The sequence below is a fragment of the Abrus precatorius genome, unplaced genomic scaffold (genome assembly GCF_003935025.1).
Source record: "Abrus precatorius isolate BTA unplaced genomic scaffold, Abrus_2018 Scaffold8, whole genome shotgun sequence".
NCBI lineage: Eukaryota > Viridiplantae > Streptophyta > Magnoliopsida > Fabales > Fabaceae > Abrus > Abrus precatorius.
In genome coordinates, this window is record NW_020874428.1 from 23,409,697 (window position 1) to 23,437,595 (window position 27,899).

The 27,899-nt window shown below is 32.1% G+C and overlaps 2 protein-coding genes across 2 annotated transcripts; both read left to right on the forward strand.

Annotated features, from left to right (window-relative positions):
* The first annotated feature begins 409 nt into the window (after nt 1–409).
* LOC113874478 (cucumisin-like) lies at nt 410–2,239 on the forward strand. Its single transcript, XM_027512701.1, has 4 exons — nt 410–483; nt 1,150–1,241; nt 1,324–1,558; nt 1,672–2,239. The coding sequence occupies exons 1-4, from the start codon at nt 410–412 to the stop codon at nt 2,237–2,239; spliced, it is 969 nt and encodes a 322-aa protein (XP_027368502.1).
* Nucleotides 2,240–2,736: 497 nt separating this feature from the next.
* Nucleotides 2,737–26,930, forward strand: LOC113874479 (cucumisin-like). The gene is given in 20 exon segments (XM_027512702.1): nt 2,737–2,750; nt 12,026–12,156; nt 12,564–12,652; nt 13,407–13,498; nt 13,584–13,818; nt 13,932–14,175; nt 19,323–19,494; nt 19,497–19,615; nt 19,705–19,808; nt 19,913–20,056; nt 21,228–21,354; nt 22,913–22,963; nt 23,210–23,295; nt 23,502–23,661; nt 24,134–24,272; nt 24,365–24,374; nt 24,869–24,980; nt 25,303–25,516; nt 26,339–26,590; nt 26,593–26,930. Coding segments are annotated over 20 exon segments (2,826 nt in total). The 5' UTR covers nt 2,737–2,743.
* The last annotated feature ends 969 nt before the right edge of the window (nt 26,931–27,899 follow it).

Sequence of the window (27,899 nt, forward strand, 5' to 3'; positions counted from 1 at the left end):
TCTGCTTCTGACTCAATCATTTTCTGAAGATGAACGAAAGGTAAATTATATATATACTCTTTGTGAGCATACTGCCCGTTATATCTTTTGAGTGTACAACACTCGACTTTAATTTTGTGTGATTTTTTTTCTTGATTTTCTCACTATTTTTCACCTTGAAAACAAAAGTGAATTTCTTTTTTAAAAAATTACTCTTAATTGCTTATATTTTTATTATTTTACAAAAAAAAAACATTTTTATACATACAAATCTTTAAAGTTTAAAATCCTCTGTTTTACTTTCAAAATGAATATTTGATATGAAGTCGAATATTTTTCAGAATCACTTCGTACTTCCGTTTTCTTTGTTCTTTTCTAATGTGTCTTGCTCACTCTAATCATATTCTACGTACAGACTTACATCGTCTACATGGGGGAGCATCCTAAGGGCGTTGGATCCGCAGAGTTGCTTCACACAAGTATGGTTCAAAGTGTCCTCGGCAGGTCTTGCACTGCTAACTAATAAGATTTGTATACATTTTTAATCTCGATAAATATTATTAATTTCCCCATAATTTTGCTACTCTACTGGGTTCAATCTCCGTAATTCACTCCTTCCATTCTCATATTAAAATTCAAGTCCACCAAATTTAGACTTACCACTTGTTCTGATAATGTCTTATAACACGTTGGTGTATCTTGCTAGATGCAAAAGTTAACCACAATTTGGCATTCTAATTAATTACTCTCTTCATTGAATATTTTATGCAAGTTATATATGTAAATATTTTAACATGAGTAGGTGGGGAGGGAGTTAAATAATTAATATGAAGTATATTCAAATCCAAAGATAAGTGTTATCATTGTTAAAAAAAACAAACACTGCTCAAAGACATAATATGCCATTCGATGTCAATTATGCAAGCATTTAACATTTGATGTTGAGAATAGAATATTGCAAAGGTTACTCTAACATAAGGGCATTTTTGTGAGAGTTATATAATTCATATAATATATTTTTATAACACTTTTATAATACTGTTTTTTTCTATTTCATCATACACTTTTCTTTCTTCTCTTCTTTTCTCTTTCATGCGTCTATATACTTTTGCATAATTTTATTGTACAAGAATAGTTTCTCTTTCTATGAATACTCACTATTCCCAACAGCAAATTTGCACCAGACGTTTTGCTGCATAGCTACAAGAGTTTTAATGGATTTGTTGCGAGGCTAACAAAAGAGGAAACAATGAAAATGAGAGGTAACGTTAAGATGCATTTAATCTATGTATAACTCATATATACTGTATATATTGTATGAACAAATTTGATATATTTGGCCAGAAATAGATGGTGTGGTATCTATTATACCAAATAGAAACAGTAAGCCTCAAACATCAAGGTCTTGGGATTTCCTAGGCTTCCCCGAACAAGTCAGAAGAATCGTTACAGAAAGTAACATGGTCGTTGGAGTAATTGATAGTGGAATTTGGCCTGAGTCTGAGAGCTTTAATGACAAAGGATTTGGTCCACCACCACCGAAATGGAAGGGAACATGCCATAACTTTACTTGCAATAAGTATGTACTATATAAATGTGTGTGCGTGCGTGTGTGTGTGTGGCAATCAACTACCGCAATAGAAAGATTACCTGTAGCAATTTGTTAATGCATACGTGTCTGTTAATTTGCAGCAAAATAGTTGGAGCAAAATACTTTAAGATTAATGGAGGGTTTGGAAAAGATGACATCATATCTCCAAGAGATTCAGATGGTCATGGGACTCATTGTGCATCTGTCGCTGCTGGAAACTCAGTTAGGTTTGCAAGTTTATTTGGGCTTGGCTCAGGGACAGCTAGAGGAGGAGTTCCATTAGCACGTATTGCTGTATATAAAGTGTGTTGGTCAGATATATGTCAAGATATTGATGTGCTTGCAGCATTTGATGAAGCCATTAGAGATGGTGTTGACATACTTTCTGTGTCATTAGGACCTACAGAGGTGATACACCCTAACTATTTTGAGGACGTATTTGCAATAGGAGCTTTCCATGCAATGAAGAATGGGATATTGACATCTAAAACTGCCGATAATTTGGGCCCAAATCCCTACTCGATGTCAAATACTGCACCTTGGTTCCTTTCTGTAGCTGCTAGCACTATAGATAGAAAGTTTTTTTACCAATGTTCAGTTGGGCAATGGCAAGATCTATCAGGTAAAATTCATTACAGAAATGATGCATGGATACGTAATATTCTGTAAGAAGGGTTTATCTACCTTGGACTTTAGGAAATTTAGATCATGATAAACTCAAAATTAAATCAATGGTAAACATATTGTTATTTATTTTAGAAAAACTCACTTTAAATAAAATTCCTTCCATCATTCAAGCCTCTATAATATATCATAACTGAGCTACTTTTTTTGCACGCAAAGTTTCTTCTTCTTCTTAATTTAGTACATTAATTTCATGACAACTAAATACAGAAATTAAACCCTTTAATAAAACCTATTGATAGAATTGTAAAAAATTGACCCTTTTTATAATGCATATACTAAAATGCTACCAATATTAGCTGGAAACTTGCTTTTTCTTTCTTTAATAATTTTGCAAACTAAACGTAGTATATGTTATGTTGTTAATACATTATCATCCATGCAAATACATGGGTGATGGTGGTACATTGAATTGATTGTGGTGGCCATTGGTGTCTAGCTATCATTTCACATTCTTCCCTTACAACTTTACTCACAGGTAGAACCTGCATGAAAATACATTATCCCATATCAAGATTTCCTTGTCACAGAAAGATTATCTCTCTACGCTTTTCCCATCTCTTTCAAATTCTTACGTGCATTCTGATATCCTTGCGGCATTTGATGAAGCCATTATGGATGGTGTTGACATTCTTTCTGTTTCATGGGACCTTCAAAGGTGCGATACAATAACTATTTTGAAGACATATATGCGATAGGAGCTTTTCATGCATTGAAGAAAGGAATATTAATGTCTAAAACTGCTGGCAATTTGGGTTCAAAACCATTCACAATCTCAAATAATGCTCCATGGTTCATTTCTGGCTGCCAACACCATAGATAGAAAGTTTTTGACCAGTGTCCAGTTAGGCAATGGCAAGATCTATCAGGTAATATTCATTTTAGAAACATTTACTTCAAGATATTAATAATGATAATATTTTTTACTTATGTTTTTTATGTCTTACTTGTTGAGACTCTTCTTTCAAATACGGCAAGTGTACCAAGTCTGTTGCAAGTAATAACTGGTAAAGTATCAGAGTATCTAATAATTGTATAAAATAAGTTATTTGAGATGATGACTTCAACACTTTTCATGTTAAAAGTTGAATTATTTTGTTAAATTCCCTTCAAACTTGGAACTTTTACAAATACATATATATTTTTTTTTGAAATAAATGCAATTTTAGTGTTTTGATCCATTTTTGATCTATTTTGTAGTTGGAATTAAAAGAGAAACATCATTTAAGGTTGAAGAAGATTAGAAAAAGTCAGAGAAGGAGTATGTGAAACATGAAGTTGCATAAAAGTTAGTTTCTAGAGGTTTCTCGCTATAGCGAAACACCTTACTGTAGCGAGACACTCTCGCGGTAGTGAGACACTTTCGTTGTAGCGAGAATGCTTAATAAGAAGAAGGTGAATCTATGCTCCTCTCGCTACAGCGAGAACACTTTCGCTGTAACGAGAGATCTTAGTGTCGCTGTAGTGAGAAATATAGCTGCAGGGAAAGGCAAACAGAATGATCTAATTTCTATTTTCATTTCTCGCTACAGCGAGGAGTTTTCGCTGTAGCGAGAGAAGTTTGAGCAGATCAGTATAAAAGGTAACTTTTATGTTTAAGAGTGGGGTTACTGTCCCAAACCCATTTCCAAAGGTCTAGAGCAGCGCAAGGCATAGAAAAAGAGTAGGAATACTCGGTTTTTGATGTTCTATTCTATTTGTATCTCAATTCTTATTGCTATGGTTGCCATGAGCAGCTAAATTTTGTATGGGATTAAATGTAAATCTTCAAACCTGATGTATTCTCAGTAATTTATATAAATATAGCCGTTTCTTTTTCATTTCTATTGATTTGGTGATTTCAATCTATTGTAATGGTTAAATCTAGCTACTTGATGGTTTATGAAGTTCAGATCTGAATAATATTTGAAAAGATACTACTTAGATCTAAATCTGATTGAGATTACTCAATAATTAGTTGCTCTAAAAATAGATTTTAAGTTATTGATTGCTTTTAAATCCTAATTTTAATACTGGATAGTTTGTTAATTGTTTGAGGAATCAACATTTGAGAAGTTATCTTAGGAATATATTTTCAAAGAATTAAAATATAGGACTTTTGTATTTTGTATCAAATTCTTTGAAAATTGTAGCTATATTTATCACCGAATTACTAGAATATAAAGGGGAAGATAGATGAAATTCAATCCCAACTTTTTAACTTAAATTGTTATCATATTTTACATTAGTGCTTTACATTTTAATTGTTATTCAATATTTTATGAAAATTATCTATCAATTATATTGTATATAAGCTCAATTAATTTATATCTTATTAATTAGTATATTTGAATTGTTCTCTGAGGACGATACTCTCGTACTCTACCGGTTATTAAATATTATTAAAATTTAAAATTAAAATTTTACAAAAATATAGTAAAAAAATAAATTTAAGCCCACCATATTTTATTAAATATTATTAATTACTGAAAAAATAAAAAATAAAGGTATGTTTATATTTTATATTAAATATTGTTCAATAAATTTATTATTTTCTTAACTAACTCTCCAAAATTAGGATTAGTTTGTATTTGCTTATAAAATTTTCAACTGTTCTTAATTTATTGAAAAAGCTAAAATTCTAAACTTGTGTAGCTTCTAGTATAGGTTACGTGAGAGCGTCATTTCTTTGCTAACTATATGCAAAATTAATTTTCGATGCAATATATAAATGAAACATTTTACATTATCATATAATATTGACATATTATATAATATTTTAAATTATATGAAATAATAATTTTTTATATAATATGATAACACGTTAATTTTAAATGACATTATAAAATATTTTAGTACACCAAAAGTTAAATTTATGTAAATGTTCAAATGCATAATTGGCTATATATTAGTATAAATATATTTTTAATTTTTAGAATAGTTTGAATTTAATTTACTGCCAGTGTATATTTTACTTTCATTCAATTGAAAAAAAAAACTTTTAAAATAAGTTTGTCTTTAACAAGGGTTTATTTATTTTAAATTTTAATTAGGGAATTAAGATTTTGAAGGCCTTATAACGTTTTTATTGTAGACAAACTCACTTGAAATAAATTTCTTGTTTCATTCAATCATCTTTATATCACAATGTAGGAGATCGTTCTTATGTGCTTAAACTTGTGTTTTTAGTACATTTCACGATCCCTTGATTCAACTCATGAATAGTGGAGTTGTTTGACATGTAATGAGAGCTTGATGAATTCAAATCTCATAATATATTTATTTATTTATTTTAATTTTTCACGCCATTATTTTATCACTAACTTTACACCCCTTGAAAAGAAAAATGCATCTTGCTCTCTCTCTTTTCTCTCCATGTGTAGAGTAATTTGACATATTATATAAGGAAATATGGAGGGTGTAAAAGGTGATGTTATAGTGAGACGATTTTCTTTTCCTTCTTTTTGATGGATCGTATCTAAGCTTCTTTTGGTCCATACAGAACATTCTTATTTGAATTAAAAAAATAAATTAATATGGAATATTTCACCATGCAGGGGGTTTCAGTAAATACATTTGATCTAAAAAATACAAGCTATCCCTTCAAGGCAGTGAATCCTGGACTAGTTTATGATGCTAGTGAAATTGATTATGTTAAGTTTTTGTGTGGTGAAGGTTATGATACAAGAAAGCTACATATTATTACAGGAGATAATAGCACTTGTACGAAAGCAAATAATGGAACTGTTTGGGACCTTAATCTCCCATCTTTTGCTCTTTCCACAATTCGCTCTACAAAAACTAGTGCCATTTTTCGCAGAACCGTTACAAATGTTGGATCAGCTACATCCACATATAATGCTACAATAACTACTCATCCATCTTCGTTAATCATCACAGTTTTGCCAAATGTTTTGCACTTCTCATCTTTGGGTCAAAAACAGTCATTCACGCTTAAGATTGAAGGGAGCATTACTGCAGACAATGTTTCTTCTTCTTTGATTTGGGATGACGGCACTCATCAAGTAAAGAGCCCTATTGTGGTCTACGTTCCCCCGTAAGTTTTCTACTATGAACCTTGTCAATGAAAAAATAAGCCACAAGATTGGCAATGATCATGTTATTTCTTGGCTTGCTTTTTCTCCTACCTATTAAGTGTTAGTGCATAAATATTTTGGTTACTTTGTAAACCAAAATTGAAGATCAATATAATATTTTATTTTAGGCATTGTATTTTCTATTCATTTTCTTGACTAATTTACCATCATTAGAAACTTATAATTTATTCTTTTTTCATTAAATTAGTAGAACATTTTCATGAACAAAAATAAGAAACTTATAACTTTTAAAAGGTAGTTTATAAAAAATTAATCTAAATAATATTTAACTTATTAGAAATTAAAAGATTTTTTTTATAAAAAATTTGTGACATCTCCTTTTAAATGTTAGATGTAAAGCTTGAAAAAAGTAGTTTACAATTGACTATATTTGAGTTATGAGCTGGAAAAAGCAGATGCTTTGATCCTCAGGCTAATGCCATTGGGTTGTCCTTTTTAATGGACTTTAAACAATGTTTCTTAGATGGTGCGATTTTGTTTAAATGTAAAATCGTACATTAGTGGTTAGCAATATATATATCGAATATAATATAAATTAGAGGATTTTACTTTAAAATATTTAAGATATTTTTCAAATTAACAGTTCAAACACTCTTTCTCACTGCTGGATCAAATTCATATTAAAATTCTAATAAATTTTATATAAAAATAATTAAATTTTTATTTGTAAAAATCCTACACACTTATATATTAAATATCATCGGTTTTCTTCGTAATTCGTTCAATCAATGATACACATATTAAATCAAAGGATTAAATATTTGGTGATACATGGAGTAGTAGGGGCTAAAGCACTAATACCTCATCATTTATAATTTTCCCATGTCACCAAATATATATTAGTGTGTCATATCCCATTTTCAGTATCTTTTTATCTTCTCATTTTAATTTCAATATTTATTTTTTTTAGTGATACTTCAACTACCAAAATAAATTAGCCTCAGAGGTCTCAATCTTCATCGGTGACTTAAATAAGTTAGCTCTATTTAATGAAGAGAAATAATAATTTAAGAGTTTTATTAATCTCAGTCTTTAAGATTGTATTTAAACTTTTATAAATAGAAAATTTTTATAAGAAAAATACACCATAATAATAATTAAAATTTTAAATTAGTCTTTTCAGTTTGACTTCCACTTTTTAGCAACTTTTCATAAATTATAAAATTAATCAATTTAATAACTAATTTAAGATTTTTATAAAATAAAATAAAATTATAAAATTTTAATAAAATAATAATAATAAATATTTTATTGCATTACTTTATTTTAACATGAATAAAGATGTTTACAAGTTTTGCTAACGATGAATTCAACCAACTAAACTTAACTCAATTAAAAATTAGCAAATTAATTTGGATAGATAAATCCATTCGATTAAAACTATTAAAACTCAACGAAGTATAGATTAAGTCACAGCTTTGTAATGTTAAAAGTTAACACAACCTAATAGATCTAATAACCCATTGCATATGAGTTTTTTTTTTTATATTAACTTTATACTGTTTTGATTTTTTTAGTTTGTTTGAAAGAAAAAATAAAATATTAATAAATAATTTAATCTTTCTATTTTTAAATATTGTGTATTGCTTTAAATAGTGAGATAAATAATAATATTAAACTTTATAATTTATAAGATACTGTTAAAGTTATTTTTTTAATTTGTATTGCTTAATTATTTATTTTAGATGAATATTAAATTATTGATACTATATTATTTTACTCTCTATAGATTTTATATGAATATTAAACCAAGTCTCATCTATGCATGTGTGGACTCATTACTATTTTACTCAATTATATTCAATCTACCGTTTATCAATATATAAGTTTGTCCAACAGTTTATGGCTATTTAGATAATTTATGTTAATTTCACTTCAACGTGTATTGATTTTAATGCTATAAATTATAACATTTATAAATTACAACTGTTGAAATATTATTTAACGTGCTTTAATATTATTGCAATTATTAATTTCATAATCCTCTTTTTTTTTTTATTATAATCTTCTTAAAGGAAAAAGTATTAATTAAGTCAAGCCTTTATCTTCCATCAATAATTGAGTATTAACAAAGACAAGTTTTGATTTGGGTGACGTAAATGTATCACTGTAAGGATAATTTTTAAATGATCACAAGTTAAAATTGGTCCTCTTGATTAACGTAAAATCAGAGTGAATCCAGAAAGATAAGTTAAAATTCAACTAACTATTCATGTTCGATTTGATTGACTAAACATAAAAGCGTCTTTACAGTCATAATTGAGCTTCATTTGGTTGAACAAGAACAAGCTCGACTACTATTCAGTAACAAAATTATTTCATTTTCTCACCTCAAGCTCCATTAATTAAGCTCAATAAACCAAACTCAAATCATATCAATCTTTGTATTATAAATTTTAAATTTTAATATATCGTCTTATATTTACATCTTTAATTACTTTATTTTACAAATGTTAAAATAATTCATAATCACCAAAATGTTAATTAACATAAATAATTCAGAAAACTTGTCACGGAATCTGTTATAAAAGGTTACAAGTAACTAATAAACTTCTAAAATTGCAAAATTTAAGAAATAACTGTCTTAATGGGTATTATGTATCATGTTCAATATGATTATTATAGTTTAGTGTTTATGATTATTATAATGCTTGTAGTTTAGCTCTAGCCAGACATTTTCATTAGAGTATGTTTATCAATAGATTGTTCTTTAATTTATTTATCACCCTAAATTGCAAATTAAAGGTATTTTTAAGTCATATTTTCAATAAAGCTTGAAATTACCTTCAATTCCAAGGTGAAAAACATTGCTTGAATCTCCAAGTCACATCCACAACCAGAAAATATGATAATCTAAATATGCCTCACTGCTGCAAATAAGAACCTAATTGAAGACTCTCATTTTCTGTATCTGCGAGATTGATTCATTATTCTAAAATAGAAAAACGAGTCTTAATCTTCGTTTATCGCTAAAGTCTTGGTCTTCGTTTACCGCCAAAGTCTTGGTCTTCGTCTATTACTAGTCCATAATAATATTAACTGTGAGAAGGCTACATAACAACCTTAAATCGCTTTCTAGAACAATCAAAATAAAGAGCTCAACTGTTTCCAGCAAATGGATAATAATAATAATAATAATAATAATTGTGAAAAGGCTACATAACTATGTAATTTAAAACTAATATGTATTTATATTTTAAAAATACATATTAAACATTAATATGAAATCGTTTGATAAATTGTTGAATAAGTATTAATTTATATATTTTTAGATTTAGTATATTTAGAAATAATGTTTAATTTAAAAAATAAATTATTAAAATTTAATATTCGTAAAAAAATTATTAATTTTTATTAAAAGTATTTTGAAGTAATTTGATTAATTTAATCTCACTTTCTTTATGTATACAATTCCTTTTATTTAACTCGATTAATTCTAAGAAGATGGAAATAAAATAACACAGTCTATGGTGTAATACGAAGGGAGTAAATCTAAAAAATAGTTTTTTTTAAAAAATGATAGAATTTTTTTATGTAATTTTGATATTTTAAAATATATTAATTTAATTGTTTAATTTGTGTTTACCCATTTATTGTTTATTTTATCTATATATATATATATATATGTGTGTGTCGACTTTTCATTTTTTATAATAACTTAAAATTTGTATATTGAATGAGACACTCATCACTGCGTGACTATTTATATTTTTTGTTTTTAACATTGTTTTTTTATTTTATTTTATTTCATGTATGTATATGTTTTTAGCTATTCGTATTTTTTAACCTTTCAAAATTTAAATTTTTGCTATTTATTTAACTTTTAGAAACAAACAAATAAATTTAATATATTTATCATTAATAATTTTAAAAAATAATTTGTTATATATATGAATCATAAATAAAAAAAATTATATATTGGTATAATATTTATTAAATAATATTTTCACATTCATATGTTTTAGTGTTGGTGTATGATAGTTAAAATGTTTTTTATTTATTTCATGTTATAAAATACTGTTAGTAGAGGTAGTAAATTGAAATAACTAAAAAAACCATTAAAGGATCATGTAATAAAATTGGTGAAAAAACATATTATATACAAATAAGTTATAGGGACAATCATTAAATAAAATTACAAACTTACAAGTAAGGTAGAGACAAACACTTATTTAAAAAAATAAATAATTTTTTTGTGTAATCATTTTTTTATAAACTTTTAAAAAATAAAAGTTTATAACTTAAAATAATAGTTTAAACTATAATGAAATATATTTTATACCCAAAAAGTTTTAAAAATTTAAATTATTAAATTTTAGTAATACTTTGTATTTTATATAAGGATTTCCATTGCAAAAGGAAACGGTGGTTCGTCAGCTTGGACCTCCTCACAAGTCTGTCAGTACAGAGTAGGGGTCCCCGCACGCCATATTCTTCCCCGTTTCTGATCCCCGCAGATTTTTCCCTCTATATCCGTTCTTTGCTTTCTCACGGATTCCTGTAGATTTCTTTGAAAATATATAAAAAAAAATAAAAATAAAAAAACTATAATTTTATATTATTATTATTTTTTAAAAGAACGTTATATTTTATTTTAAATAAGTAAGTTACTATATTACTTTTATATGTATAATATTTAAGAAGGTTATTTAAATATTTTTATATACTTGAGATTCAAAAAACCTGCGGGGCGGAGAAACTAGTCTCCATCCCCAAATTAGTCGCGGAAGAATCGTCCCTATAGAGAAAAATTTTCTGCATTTGAAACCCCATTCAGAGGAGTCCCCACGGGAATCTCTGCAGCTAGAGATTAATTGTCATCCTTAATACAGAGAATACAAACATCACGCATTTTGTACAAATCTGTATTTAGGTTCTTAAATTAAACAATGAGGCATGAAAATATATATAGTTTTAATACAATAGTATATAGTTAATAAATATTATTTAGTTTGTAATATTTTTTTAAGTTTCTTTTTATTTAGCATAATATGATAAATACGAGAGTCATTTAAAAAATTAACTAAAAATAAAAAAAATATTTTTATTAAATATATTATTAATTCTTTTTATTTTTTAAATGTGAACATATATTAAATCTCTAATAATATATTAAATAATTTTTAAATGTACACATGTAAACCCATAATGTTAAAATATCATCTTATATTTACAAATAGTGCTTATATTTATATCTTTTAAATAGTACTTATTTCAAAAAGTACTTTAAAAATTTTATTCTAAATTTTAAATTTTAATATATCGTTTTATATTTACCTCTTTAATTACTTTATATTACAAATGTTAAAATAATTCATAATCACCAAAATTTTAATTAACATAAATAATTCAGAAAACTTGTCACGGAATCTGTTATAAAAGATTACAAGTAAGAAAATTGTGAGGAATTTTGTAAAATAATTATGACAAACTTTTTAAAAAGATTTTATATTTAACATCAATGATAATTGTTAGAATACATTTTTAAAATATAGTAAAATAAAATAATAAATTACATATATTCATCTCTTGAGATAAGCGAGTATCATGCATTTCTCAAAATTAAAATTGAATAGTACTTTAAAATGTTAAATTGATTTTGGTCTCTAGCTAGCATTTCATATTCTTCCCTTATAACTTTACCCACATATAGAAAACATGCGTGAAAAAATCTCTATATATATACACCCCATATCCAGATTTCCTTGTCACAGAAAGATGATCTCTCTAGGCTTCTCTCATCTCTTCCAAATTCTTACGTGCATTCTGCTTCTGACTCAATCATTTTCTGAAGATGAACGAAAGGTAAATAAGATATATCGAATATTGCTTGAACATAATGCACGGTATATCTTTGAAAGTGTAGAACACTCGACTTCAATTTTATTTGATTTTTTCTCTCCTAACTTCCTCATTCTTTTTCATCTGGAGAAGTAAAAATTTCTTTCGAAGTTTTACTATTAATTGACTCTCTCTCTCTCTCTCTCTCTCTCTCTCTCTCTCTATATATATATATATATATATATATATTTATATTTATATATTATGTTTAAATATTTTTTTGTACATAATTTTTTTAATGTTTTAAAAAAGTTTGGATTATTTTCAAAATGAATAAAATATGATCCTTTTTATTAAAAAGTATTTGACGTGAATTTGAATGCTTTTCTAATTCAACTTACTCACTCTAAATGATCATATTCTATGTACAGACTTACATCGTCTACATGGGCGAGCGTTCGAGAGGCGTGGAATCGACAGAATTACTTCACAGGAGTATAGTTCAAAGGGTCCTCGGCAGGTCTTATACTATTAACTAATAATTACTCTACATTTTCAATAGACTGCATCTAAAATGAATGCCTATGTTACTCCTGCATGATCGATGTTTCAAAATGTTTTAAGTTTTCTATAAAACTACTGCTTTATTGGATGTTAATTTGGAGATAATAAGTAATTCAATATTAGCATATATATGAAGAAAGTCGATCAGTATGTTAATTTTTAATAAATAATTAATGAATCTCGAATCTAAAATTTTAATTGCAACTAGAGATTTAACACCGTCTATTATTGATTAATTCATATAAAAACATAAAAATCATATGCAAGCAATTAGCAAAACAAATAAAATTGAATTCAGAATAATAATTTATTGATATAAATAATTTAGGTTGAGAGTCTTCGATCCATTCTCTAATAAGAGAATTTAGCACCTTATAATGTGGGCAAGAGAAAATAAAGAAGAAAAGCTAAAAAAAAATGCATGGGACGAATTAAAGCTCCACGTACGATGTTTGTTTCTACGATCCTATATCTCCTAAATAGAGAAAATCTTTGCTCTTCTAAGTTCTCAACCCAAAAGTTAGTTAAAATAGCGCTTTAATATAATTAGCATGCTCAAGCCATATAGCTTCAATGAATTTCAGGCATAGAAACACAATTAGGTTTGCTGATTTTTGGGCATAGTTCAACAATGTGTGTGTGTGAGAGAGAGAGATTATTTTTTTCACTAAAATACTCCGTGTTCCAAATGGCATATATATTCCACACAGCAAATTTGCCCCAGATGTTTTGCTACATAGCTACAAGAGTTTTAATGGATTTGTTGCGAGGCTGACAAAAGAGGAAACATTGAGAATAAGAGGTAATATTAAGATTCATGTTAGATTATGTATAACTTATCTAAAATGTGTATATATTGTGTGACAAAAATTGAGATATTTGGCCAGGAATGGACGATGTGGTATCTGTTATACCAAACAGAAACAACAAGCTCCATACATCAAGATCCTGGGACTTCTTAGGCTTCCCCCAACATGTTGACAGATTAGAATTAGAAAAGGACATGGTCGTTGGAGTAATTGATAGTGGAATTTGGCCCGAGTCTGATAGCTTTAAGGGTGATGGACTTGGTCCAGCACCAGCCAAATGGAGGGGCATTTGCCAAAACTTTACATGCAATAAGTACGTATCATTTGTTATACATATATTTGTGTGTGTGTGTGTGGCAACCTTCTACAGCAACGTACACAAAGATTACTATCTGTTAATGTAGAAATAGAATTGTTTGTCTGCAGCAAAATAATTGGAGCAAGATATCATCGCATTAGCGGTAGGTTTGGACCAACTGATATCATAAGTCCAAGGGATACGAATGGCCATGGAACTCACTGTGCATCCATTGCTGCTGGAATCCCAGTTTTGAAAAGTCTATATGGGCTTGGCTCTGGGATAGTAAGAGGAGGAGTTCCATTAGCACGTATTGCGGTATATAAAGTATGTTGGTCTATGGGTTGTGAATCTGCTGACTGTTGCAGTTTAGTCTGATCTTCCACATCAGAAAAGAATTATTTTTGTTATCCTTCCGTGGCTGATTGTTGGATTGCTGGAAAAGTGTGTATTTGTATTAGTGTTGTAACTGGAAAGATTCTGGCTAAGGAAAGACCTGGTATTTAAGTGATCCGTTGTGATCCACCTCTCTTTCCTGGGAAGTATTTCAGTGCACACTTTACAAGTTACACCGCTGCGCTGCTAGATCTATTTATTAGGTCTGAATTATTGCTCGCCAGTTTACGTCAAAATTTTAATTTACACGTCCAAGTTATTCCGCATTTGAGCTCAACAAGTGGTATCAGAGCTTAAGTTGGGCTCTGTATCACCGAGTGTAAATTAAATGGAAGAGAACGTAGGTACCATGGTGAAGCTAACAGCAACAAACTACTCTATTTGGAAGCCGAAAATGGAGGACATACTTTTCTACAAGGACCTGTATGATCCTGTGGAAAAGGGAGATCAAAAGCCAGAAGACGTGAAGGATGAGGATTGGAAAAAGATACACCGAAAGGCCGTCAGTTTAATTAGGCAGTGGGTGGATATCAGCATATTCCACCATGTTCCCACAGAGACGAATGCCCAGACTCTGTGGAACAAAATTGAACAAATGTATCAGAGGAAGACTGCACAAAACAAAGCTTTTGTTATTCGGAAGCTGGTGAATTTAAAATATCAAGATGGAAGATCAGTTGCAGAACACTTGAATGATTTCCAACACATGGTAAACCAGCTAGTTACCATGGAGATAAAACTTGATGAAGAATTGCAGGCGCTGTTACTTTTGAGTTCTTTACCAGACAGCTGGGAGACTCTGGTGGTGTCATTAAGCAACTCTGCTCCTGAAGGAAAACTGACTTTGTCTCAAGTCAAAGACAGCATGTTTAATGAAGAAACAAGGAGAAAAGACTCTGGGGCAAGCAGTTCTCATGCCCTTGTCACAGAGAACAGGGGGAGAAGTAAGAGCAGAGGACGAAGTAACAAATCAAGAGATAAGTCACAGTCTCAGCCCAGAAGAAAATTCAAGTGTTACCACTGCGGTGAAGAAGGGCACATAAAAAGAAACTGTAAAGCCTGGAAGAACAGAGAGAAGAAAGACCGACGAAACTCTAGATCGGATGACGATGAAAATACTGCATCCCCTGTGACAACTGGGGATGTGGTAGTACTCTCTGTTGAAGAAGAAGAAGAGTGTCAAGTTACAGACTCATGTGATGAATGGGTCATTGACTCAGCAGCATCTTATCATGCAACTTCTCACAAGGAATTCTTTACTGTGTACAAAGCAGGAGACTTTGGTAAAGTAAAGATGGGCAATAGCAGTATCGCAGATATTGTGGGAATTGGTGATGTGTGCATTCAAACCAATACAGGATGCACAATAACACTAAAAGATGTGCGTCATGTGCCAGATCTACGTCTGAATTTGATCTCTGTGCATGCTTTGGATCTAGCTGATTACGACAGCCATTTTGGTAACGGCAAGTGGAGGCTTACCAAAGGATCGTTGTTGGTTGCTAGAGGCACAGTAAATTCAACGTTGTATAAAACTCAAGTAAAGCTGATCAAGGGAGGATCGAATGCAGTCGAGGATGATGCTTCGCCAAATTTGTGGCACAAAAGATTGGCTCATATAAGTGAAAAAGGATTGCAGATTTTGGCAAGAAAGTCCCTTATCCCGTTTGCCAAAAATACAAAGTTGAATCCTTGTGATCACTGTTTATTCGGCAAGCATCATAGAGTGTCTTTCAGCAAAACGTCAAAGCTGAAAGAGAATATTTTGGAGATGGTTCATTCTGATGTATGTGGACCCATGGAAGTGGAGAGTCTTGGTGGTAGCAGATATTACGTGACGTTTATCGATGATGCTTCACGAAAATTGTGGGTGTACTTCTTAAGAACGAAGGACCAAGTTTTTCAATGCTTTAAAAGGTTTCAGGCAATGGTAGAGAGACAGGCTGGTAAACCTTTGAAGTGTCTTCACACGGATAATGGGGGTGAATATACTTCCCATGAATTCAAGAATTATTGTGCTGAGCATGGCATCAGGCATGAGAAGACGGTACCTGGAACCCCACAACATAATGGTGTGGCCGAACGAATCAACAGAACCATTATGGAGAAAGTAAGATGCATGTTAAGAATGGCAAAACTGCCTAAGCCATTCTGGGGTGAAGCTGTTCTAACGGCAAGCTACCTGATTAATCGATCTCCATCTGTTCCTTTGGGCTTTGATATCCCTGAGAGAGTATGGTCCGGACATGATGTTAAATACTCTCATTTGAAAGTGTTTGGATGCAAAGCTTTTGCTCATGTGAATAAGGAACAGAGACAAAAACTTGATGATAGAGCCATTCCTTGCATATTTCTGGGCTATGGAGATGAGGAATTTGGCTACAGGTTATGGGATCCAGAAAATAGGAAAGTTATTAGAAGCAGAGATGTAGTGTTCCATGAGCAAGAAACTATGTCGGATTCTGCTTCACCAAAAATCAGAGAACCAAGTGGTAAGGTTGATCTTACACCAGTTGTTCCTCCTAAAAATGCCACAGTAGGGGGAGAGTGTGATGAAGAACTTAGGGTTGATAATGAGCCAGCAATAGAAGATGGTGATGATGAAGGTGTTGAACAAGAAAACCCAGAAGCTCCACCTCAGCCTCGGAAATCAAGAAGACCACACCAGCCATCTACAAAGTATCCTAGTTCGACGTATATTACCATCACTGAAGAGGGGGAGCCAGAAAACTTTGAAGAAGTTCAGACTCATAAGGATAAATCCCAGTGGATGAAAGCCATGCAAGAAGAAATGGATTCTCTGGTGAAGAATGATACTTATGAGTTAGTCAAGCTCCCTAAAGGCAGAAAAGCCTTGAAAAATAAGTGGGTGTTCAAGCTTAAGAAAGATGGTGACAAGCTGTTGAAGTACAAGGCTCGCTTAGTTGTAAAAGGTTTTGGACAAAAGCGAGGAATAGATTTTGATGAAATTTTCTCTCCAGTTGTGAAGATGAGCTCTATTCGAGTTATACTCGGATTGGTGGCTAGCTTGGATCTGGAGCTTGAACAACTAGATGTGAAGACTGCGTTTCTTCATGGAGACCTTGATGAAGAAATCTACATGGAGCAACCAGAAGGTTTTGAGGAAACTGGAAAGAAACACATGGTTTGCAGATTGAAGAAGAGCTTGTATGGATTGAAACAGGTTCCAAGACAGTGGTATAAGAAATTTGACTCGTTCATGACGAGTCATGGATATGCCAAGACTGATGCAGATCATTGTGTATTTGTCAAGACATGTCCAGGTGATAAATTCATTATCCTTCTGTTGTATGTAGATGATATGTTGATAGTGGGACAGGATGTGAAGCTGATTGGTGATTTGAAGAAAGAATTGTCAAAGTTTTTTGATATGAAAGATCTGGGCCCTGCAAAACAAATTTTGGGCATGCAGATCATGCGAGACCGAAAATCCAGAAGGTTGTGGTTATCGCAGGAACGGTATGTGAATCGGATTCTGGACAGATTCAACATGAAGACGGCTAAACCAGTTAGTACACCGTTGGCAAATCACTTCAAACTCAGCAAAAGAAGTTGTCCCACAAGTCAAGAAGAAAAAGAAGCTATGGCAGGTATTCCATACTCCTCAGCAGTCGGGAGTTTGATGTATGCCATGGTTTGTACGAGGCCGGATATAGCTCATGCGGTCGGAGTTGTTAGCAGGTATCTTTCCAATCCTGGAAAAGAGCATTGGGAAGCAGTGAAGTGGATCTTGAGATATCTGAAAGGTAGTTCTAATATGTGCTTGAGCTTTGGAATACCTAACCCAGTTCTTGAAGGATACACAGATGCAGATATGGCAGGTGACCTGGATAGTAGAAAATCTACTTCAGGACTTGTGTTTACCTTTGCAGGGGGAGCTATATCTTGGCAATCCAAATTGCAGAAATGTGTGGCCTTGTCAACTACTGAAGCTGAGTATGTTGCCATGACTGAAGCAGGAAAGGAAATGCTTTGGTTGAAGAGGTTTCTTCAACAACTGGGAATTGAGCAGAAAAGGTACGTTATCCATTGTGATAGCCAAAGCGCATTGGATTTAAGTAAGAATGCGATGTATCACTCTCGTACGAAGCACATTGATATCAGATATCATTGGCTGCGTCAGGCAGTGGAAGAACAAGAATTCAAGCTAGATAAGATCCATACGGATAAAAATCCTGCTGATATGATGACGAAAGTTGTTGCACGAGAAAAACATCAACAGTGTGCCAAGCTGATTGGCATAGATCGCATGTGAAGATTCCAAGAGTGCACCTTTGTGCTGGAGGGGGAGAATTGTGAGGTCCAGCACATTTTCAATTTCGGTGCCCCCTTTTTTGACTTCATAAACAATTAATAATATTTTATTAAATGAATAGTAACTTTATTTGGCTATAAATAGCCGTGAAATGAAATTGAAGGAAGCACAAGCAGCAACACACACAAGATTTCATCAAGCATTGTGAGTGTTTGTGAGAGAAAAAAAAATAGAGTGTTGAGTAAATCCTAAGAGTGTGAGAAAAATACACTGGGGTGGGTATCATCTCTATTTCTTCTTGGTATTACAAAATTTGTAATATTTGAATAGGAGTGGGTCTCACTGTGTACACTATATTTTACACCTCTTGTGTGATAGAGTGTTGAAAGGATATTGTAAATATCCTGAGATATAGTGGAATATTTTTCGGAGTTTGTCCCGTGGTTTTTCCTCCACATTGGAGGTTTTTCCACGTTAAATAGTGGTGTTCTTTATCTGCTTATTTTATTCAGTTAAAAATAATTCTTAGTATGCTCTGTGGTTGCAGTTTAGTCTGATCTTCCACATCAGAAAAGAATTATTTTTGTTATCCTTCCGTGGCTGATTGTTGGATTGCTGGAAAAGTGTGTATTTGTATTAGTGTTGTAACTGGAAAGATTCTGGCTAAGGAAAGACCTGGTATTTAAGTGATCCGTTGTGATCCACCTCTCTTTCCTGGGAAGTATTTCAGTGCACACTTTACAAGTTACACCGCTGCGCTGCTAGATCTATTTATTAGGTCTGAATTATTGCTCGCCAGTTTACGTCAGAATTTTAATTTACACGTCCAAGTTATTCCGCATTTGAGCTCAACACTGACATCCTTGCAGCATTTGATGCAGCCATTGCAGATGGTGTTGACATCCTTTCCGTTTCAATGGGAACAACAACGAAAAGATACAATCACTATTTTGAGGACATCTATGCGATAGCATCTTTCCACGGAATAAAGAAAGGCATATTAATGTCTCAAGCAGCTGGCAAGGTCCAGGTCTTTATACAACTTTAAATACTGCACCCTGGACCTTTTCTGTAGCTGCCTCCACTATAGATAGAAAGTTTTTAACTGAAGTTAAGTTGGGCAATAATATGAGTTTCCAGGTAAAAAAAATATTTTCAGAATGTGATAAATAATTTTCTTTTCTTCCTTCCTTCCTTCTTGTGGATATAAAATTTCACTCAATATGCAGGGAATTTCTATCAATACATACAATCTAGAAAATAATTACTATCCATTAATTTATGGTGGAGATGCACCCAACACTGCTGGTGGATATAATAGTTCCGTATCCAGGTATCAACACTTGCCAATCTCTCTTTTTAATTAATTAGTTAATAGTTCCTAGTCTTTTCTTGTATTACCTTGTACTACTTCATTCACATGCTATCGTTGCTTAGGTTTTGCTATCCAGAATCATTGAATGGAGCTATGGTGAAAAGAAAAATTGTTTTGTGCGAAGGCTTTCTGTCTCCCTCGCGGGTGGGATTCCTTCATGGAGCCTTTGGTGTTATATTTGCATATTTGCAAGTACCCGTCCTTTAGTTGATGCGGTGATATTTGCAATACCAGCAGTTCACCTCAGCGAAAATGACGGGCGACATATATATCATTATTATTCACATTCTCCGTACGTACAAATTTTTCAATATCACAAGAATGATATACAATTTTATTTATACTCTGTTCGGTTAAAAAAAAAGAAAGAAACGTGTTGTTTTGATATCAGAAAGGACGAACATAGAATATTTTTGTATGGGAGTATATTTTCTCTTTATTCGATGGCTCTTTAAGTAGAGCTAAGGGAATAACAAAAAACAGAAACATCCACCTTTTTTTTGAATAACTTAATGACAAATTTAAATTTTAAAAAATAGATTAACATCAACAAAAACAAAAACAAAAAGCTTAAAAAAATAATAACAGAATCTTAAAGTATCTGTTCTGTTGCAGCTTTTTGGACATATTTTCAACACTCTTCCTTGCATCAATAGCTGTTGACACCGAATTTGAATCTCAAAGCTTCAAAACTGTCTTTAGGAAGAGCCTTTGTTAAAATATCAGCACTTTAGTTTTCAGTCTTGCAGTAGAGTAATCTGACTTCATCTTCTTTTTGCATCTCCCTTAAGTAAAATAATTTGATTTTAAAATGCTTAGTCTTACCATGGAAAACAGGATTTTTTGAGATTGATATGGCAGCTTGGTTGTCAACATGGATCATCGTTAGTTCATTTAGCTCCACATGTAGATCTAAAAGTACCTTTCTAAGCCAAATGGCTTGATTCACAGCAGCTGTAGCTGCTGCATATTCTGCCTCTGCTGTACTTTGAGCAACAATGTCTTGTTTCTTGGAACACCATGAAAACACACCTGAGCCAAAGCTAAAACAGTAACTTGTTGTACTTTTCATGTCATCAACTGAACCATCCCAATCACTATCAGAATATCCATGAAACTGATAATTCTGAGAGTGAGTGAACTTGATGCCATAGTCTGCAGTCCGCTTAACATATCTCATAATCCGTTTGGCAGCTTGTAAATGCATTTCACTAGCGCAGTGCATGAATCTTGAAAGTGTGCTTACTGCAAACATAATGTCGGGCCTAGTTGCAATAAGATACATTAAACAACCAATCAAACTTCTATAATAATATTCATCAACTTTTTTAGCTCCATCATTATTGCTAAATTTCTCCTTTTGATTCATTGGAGTAGTAGTGTCTTTGCAATTCTCCATCTGAAACTTTTTGAGTATCTCCCTTGCATACTTCTTTTGGCATATGAAGACTCCATCATGATCCTGCTTTACTTCCATTCCCAGAAAAAAGGACATCAAGCCGAGGTCTGTCATCTCAAATGCTTGGAACATCTCATCCTTAAACTCCTTAATTATTTTCTCATCATTTCCAGTGACCAACAAATCATCAACATAGACAGAAATTATGATTAAATCTGCATTTGTCTTCTTAACATGTAATGTAGCTTCACTTGGACTTTTGATGAATCCAAGATCTTGAAAATAATTGTCGATCCTGCTATACCAAGCCTTAGGGGCCTGTTTAAGGCCATACAATGCCTTCTTTAGCTTGTAGACTTTCTCCTCCTGTCCCTTGACTTGAAATCCCTCAGGTTGCTCTACAAATATCTCCTCTTGCAAATAGCCATTTAAAAAGGCAGATTTTACATCTAAATGATAAACCTTTCATCCTTTATGCGCAGTTAAGGCAAGCAGCATTCTAATTGTATCAAGTCGTGCAACCGGAGCAAATGTTTCTGAAAAATCCACACCAAACACCTGAGCATAACCCTTCACCACCAACCTGGCCTTGTATTTGTTTATAGAACCATCTGCATTTAGTTTAGTTTTGTAAACCCATTTGACTCCTATAGGTTCCTTGTGTTGAGGTCTGTCCACTAGCTCCCAAGTGTCATTTTTTTCTATCATCTTTAGCTTGTCCTTCATAGCATCTATCCACTTATCATTCTTCTTAGCTTCTTTAAATTCCGCTGGTTCTAGGACAGCAACATTGCTTCTTTCATAAATTTCAGATAAAGGTCTTGTACCTCTAACTGGAATGTCATCTATATCATCATCAAGAGAATGTGGAATTTCTGGCAATTGCTTCTTTATTGGCTCTTCCCAGCTCCATTGTTTGTCTTCCATGAAATTAACATCTCTACTTACAAGAATTTTTCCATTTTGTGGTTGGCAAATTCTATAAGCTTTAGAAGTGTTGTTGTATCCAATGAAAACTCCTGGTTCAGCCTTTTTGTCAAGCTTATCTCTTTTAACCTGTGGTACAAAAGAAAAACAAAGACAACCAAAAATTTTCAGATTCTGTAAGTTTGATTTGTAACCAAACCAGCCTTCAAATGGAGTTTTATTTTGCAAAACTCTGGTTGGTAGCCTATTCAATAAGAAGACAGCAGTGTTTGCAGCCTTTGCCCATAGTGTTTTTGGTAGTCTTTTTTCATGCAACAAGCATCTTGTCATCTCCATAATGCTTCTATTTTTTCTTTCACTCACGCCATTTTGTTGTAGGGTATAAGGTGTTGTAAGCTGGTGCTCAATATCAGCCTCTACACAAATTTTGTCAAAGATATCATTTGTATATTCCTTCCCATTGTCTGATCTTATTGGACGCAACCTACAGCCACTTTAATTCTCCACAAAAGCTTTATATTTCCAGAATATATTAACAACCTTAGATTTGGATTTGAAGAAATAAATCCAACAAAATCTGGTATAATCATCAATAAATGTAATATAATGTTTGTTACCATTTAAAGATGATGTTCTATGAGGGCCTCCAACATCTGTGTGTACCAGCTGCAATTTGTTTGTAGCTCTCCATGCTGTTTGAGGAAATAGTTTCCTGACTTGCTTGCCATATTGACAGGCTACACAATCAACTAGCTTGTCTTCAAGCAATGACAGACCTTTCATCAAGGCATGTTTTTGCATGTGTAAGAGTCTACCAAGATGGAAATGTCCAAGCCTCTTATGCCATAATTTAGTGTTACTGGCTGTACTTAAAAAAGCTATTTGCTCCTCCTCCATTAGATTTAGAGTATAGCTTTTTGCTTTCATTTTTACCTTAAATACATATCTGCTTTCTGTATCTTTGATCAAGCACCACTTGTCTTCAAATATAACTTTGAAGCCTTTTTCAACTAGCTGGGCAACGCTGACTTAGATTTCAGGTACATATAAGACATCAGAAATATGCTTCAAACCTGTTAAGCTTTCTATAGCAATTGTCCCTTTTCCTTTGGCTGATAAGTAAGCACCATTTCCAATCTTCACTTTGGACGCAATGGTCTTGTCAAGCTTTATAAAAAGCTTATGGTCATTTGTCATGTGGTTTGTGCAACCACTATCTATCAACCAAGAATCACTAGAACTGTTGTTTGTAACAAAACATGTTGCAATGAAAAGTTGCTCTGACTCCTCTTGATGTTGCTCAGTGGACACCTTTGCCTCTGTAGGTTGTTGAGACTTGCAAATCCGCTCTATATGTCCCATGTTACCACACTTCCTACACTTGACATCAGGCCTCCACCAGCATTTTTGTTGGGGATAATTAGTTTTTTTGCAGTATGGACAGGGTGGAAAACTATCATCTTACTGCATGTTGGAGCTTTCAGAGTTCTTGTTTTGCTTGTTGTTCTTCTTATCTTTGCCTCCTCTTGAGTTTTGTGCTTGAAGGGCACCTTGTACTGTCACCTCTTGTCTCATCATTCTTCTCTGTTCTTATGCTTGAAAAGCATGCATGACTTCTGCTAAGGTAATCTTGGATAGATCCTTTGTGTTCTCCAAGGTTGCTATAGAGGCTTCATATCTTTCAGGCACGGTTACAAGGATTTTCTGTACAATTCTAGAATCTGTAAATTATGTGTCAAGTAACCTCACCTTGTTGGCAATGCCAAGCAATCTGTCTAAGTATTTTTTGACTGTCTCTGACTCATTCATTCTTTGTAGCTCAAATTCCCGTATTAAATTTAGCACCTGCACGCTTCATATCCGGTCATCTCCTGCATATTCTTCCTTTAAATAATCTCAAATTGCTTTTGCTGTTTTGAGAGTCATGATTCTTGTAAAATTGTTTTTGAAACACCAGCAAACAGGCAAGCTCTTGCCTTTGCCTTCTTGCTTTTTCTTTCCTTCTGACTTTTTATCTGGGCCACAATTGGATTGTCTGGCAGCAGAGAAACATCATAATGGTCTTCCACAGCTTTTCAGAGATCTAAAGCCTCTAGGTAGGCTTCCATTCTCACAACTCAAAGGTCATAGTTTTCTCCATAAAAAATAGGAGGGGCAATTTGTGAAAAACTTGTCTGAGTGTCCATAGAACAGATCCTGTAAGACGAAGGCTCTATGATACCAATATGTTGTTTTGATATCAGAAAGGACAAACATAGAATATTTTTGTGTGGGAGTATATTTTCTCTTTATTCGATGGCTCTTTAAATAGAGCTAATCCACCTTTTTTTTAGAATAACTTAATGACAAATTTAAATTTTAAAAAATAGATTAACATCAACAAAAACAAAAATAAAAAGCTTAAAAAAATAATAACAGAATCTTAAAATATTTGTTCTGTTGCAGCTTTTTAGGCACATTTTCAATAGAAAAAAAAATACAGATAATGATGCATTTTTTTGTTTGATTACATGAAAGTTAAAAGAAAGAGAGAGAAAAGTTTACTTACAGAAATAAAAACTCAAACTTTTCATCTTTTTATTTCCTTTTCAATTTTAATTTAATTTTTTTTCTTCTCCTCTCTTTCGTTTCATTCTACCAAACATAGGGGTAGTCTTAAAATAATTGACTTACATGTTAACAATTGCTACAGATTTCCAATGGCTACTATATCTGAAAGTAAAGAAGGCGAAGATGCACGTGCCCCTTTCGCTCCTCCTTTCTCATCTAGAGGTCCAAATTCAATCAATCTAGACATTATTAAGGTAACATCATAGCAAAGGTAGACATTATTAAGTTTTATATTTTTGCTGATTCCAATTGTTTCCTAATTTTGTAGCCTGATATAGCCGCTCCAGGAGTCGAGATTCTAGCTGGATGGTCTCCACTTCCTCTTATTTCTGATGTCGACGGAGACCCTCGAAAATCAGATTACAAAATTTAAATTTTTTTTCAAGATTATATTTTTGAAAAAAGATCTCCTCTTGTTACATGAGCGTTATGTTTTCTGTTTTTGTATTTTCACTAAAACACCAGAGATCCCGGTCCTATATTTTTGCTTATTCCAATTGTTTCCTAAATATGTAGCCTGATATAGCCGCTCCAGGAGTAGAAATTCTAGCTGCATGGCCTCCACGCGCTCCTATTTCTGATGTTGACGGAGATACTCGAGAATCAAGTTACAAATTCTTATCTGGCACTTCAATGGCATGCCCTCATGTGTCTGCAACCGCTATCTACGTCAAATCATTTCATCCTACTTGGTCTCCTGCAATGATTAAATCCGCAATAATGACAACTGGTAATTGTCTCCTCGGCACTCACGTAGATTGAAAAAAATCTGTCCCATTTTCTATCTTAATTAAGAAACGATACATGGTCAAAAAGTAGCTCTTCGACTGGGACATTATTTATTTATTTTTGCTTACGTGTTACTTTCTAAGAACCCAAGGAAAAAGATATATAGGAAATGAGAACAAACAACTTGGTTTTGCTCACGCACATAAATACGGCGTAGGGTTAGCTTTGATGTCAAAGATAATATGAGTCACTTCAAACCGTAAATCAAAATTAGGATTAAAACATAAAGTCACTTGATATTTTTGGTATTGTCCCCTCTTCCCTTCTAAGTTTCTTTGGTTCACAAGGACGTATGTATATAAGTATATAAGAAAAATGTTTTTCTCACTCTTTTTTTACAATACAAATTCAGCGCAGTTTAAATTTTATTACTAATGACTTAAATATGTTTTCTTAGTTAATTTTTTTGGTTTTATTCTCTAATTTTTTAAATCAATGATTTTGACTTTTAGTAATAATTAGGTTAATTAAGAATGATCACGTATCAATTTTTTTGAAGAAAATTTTATAAAATGATATAGAATAAAATCGTATTTAAGCAATATATGTTATTTAAAAAGTTTGATATAATTATATGTAACTAATAAAAAAATTAGTTAAAATTGTTTTAGTGAATACATTATGGCTCCCGAAAAAGTTTTAGTCAAGATCCGGTCTGGTCCTAAGTGAGCCACTGTATATAGATATTTCTATTATTTCATGGTTCAATTTAACTGGTCAAGTATCGTTTTATAACCAAATTTGTTTGTTCATTTATTTACAGCTACCCCTATGAGTCCTCAAATTAATATAGAAGCTGAATTTGCTTATGGTGCGGGACAAATTAATCCCATCAAGGCTATTCATCCTGGATTGGTTTATGATGCTGTTGAAAAAGATTATGTTAGGTTTCTTTGTGGACAAGGTTATGATACACATATGTTGCAACTTATTACGGGAGATAATAGCAGTTGTACACAAGCAAAATATAGGGGAACTGTTTGGGAGCTTAATCTCCCATCTTTTGCCATTGCCACAAGTCACTCACAAGTCACTCATGGAATTTTAGCATTGTCTTCCATAGAACTGTTACAAATGTTGGATCAGCTGCATCTAGATATCAAGCTACAATAACCCCAACTCTGCCATCACTAAACATTCAAGTTGAGCCAAATGTTTTGGTCTTCACATATTTGGGTGAAAGAAAGTCATTCACGCTTAAGATTGAAGGAATCATTCCTGCAAATATAGTTTCTACTTCTTTGGTTTGGAATGACGGCACTTATCACGTGAGGAGCCCCATTGTTGTTTATATTCCCCCCCTAAATTTAAATGATTATGCTATTTCTCGGTTTGATGTTTCCTCTTCCTATTAAAGATTTAGTGAATAAATGTTTCGCGTACTTTGTAAGCCAGAAATAATGATCAAGATAATAGTTTACTTTTACTCTAACTCTTCAACTCATTCTTCTTGACTAATTTACCGTCATTATTATATTGTAGACACCCTAATAAATGGTCCATTAATTAAAGTGAGTCAAAAGTTAGGAACCATCACTAATCATTGGGAGTGGTTGATGGGGGTCCTTGGCTTTAATCACCATTACTAATCCCTAAAATCTAGTTAGCATTTGTTGTTGGCTTGACGTGTCCGCCCCAGATCACAACAACAACTTTGTCTGGCCTCAAGGCAGTTTAGAAGTGCAATCGTTCAGGGTGTGGACTTGAAAGGAGAACAAAATAAAAACTGTATTTTGCTTTTACCTGAAAAAAAAATTCTAACTTTTAATTGTAGTTTATAGTTGAGAAAAAAATAAAAAAAGACACTTCAATTTATTGTATCTCACTTATCATAAACGTAGTCAATTTCTTGACTTCTCTAAATTCAAAATTTCATTTAATTCTCAAATTCTACTCTTCTTAGCATTAAAACTCATAGAGAATTTTAGTTTCTTCCAAAAATTAAATGGTTCTTAAGTTTGTCAAATCTGCATATTACTATCTAAATACTTTAATCGCTTATAGATTTTTTTTTACAGTCCCAGAGACTATAGCATCAGCTGAAAAAAAAATTTCAAAGCTAAAATTAATCAAAACCTACCTAAGGTCATCAATATCACAATAACGGTTGAATGATCTAGTAATTTTATCGATCGAGAAAGAATTTTTAGAAAATATTAATTTTAATATTATTATTAATGATTTTACATCTCAAAATGCTCATAGAATCTATTTTTTATTTTTTGTAATTAATTATAATATAAGAGTTGTTTGAATGAAAAAAATATTTTTTTATAATTTTTTTAGAAAAAATTTATATTCACTTAAAAAATCGTATTATTTTA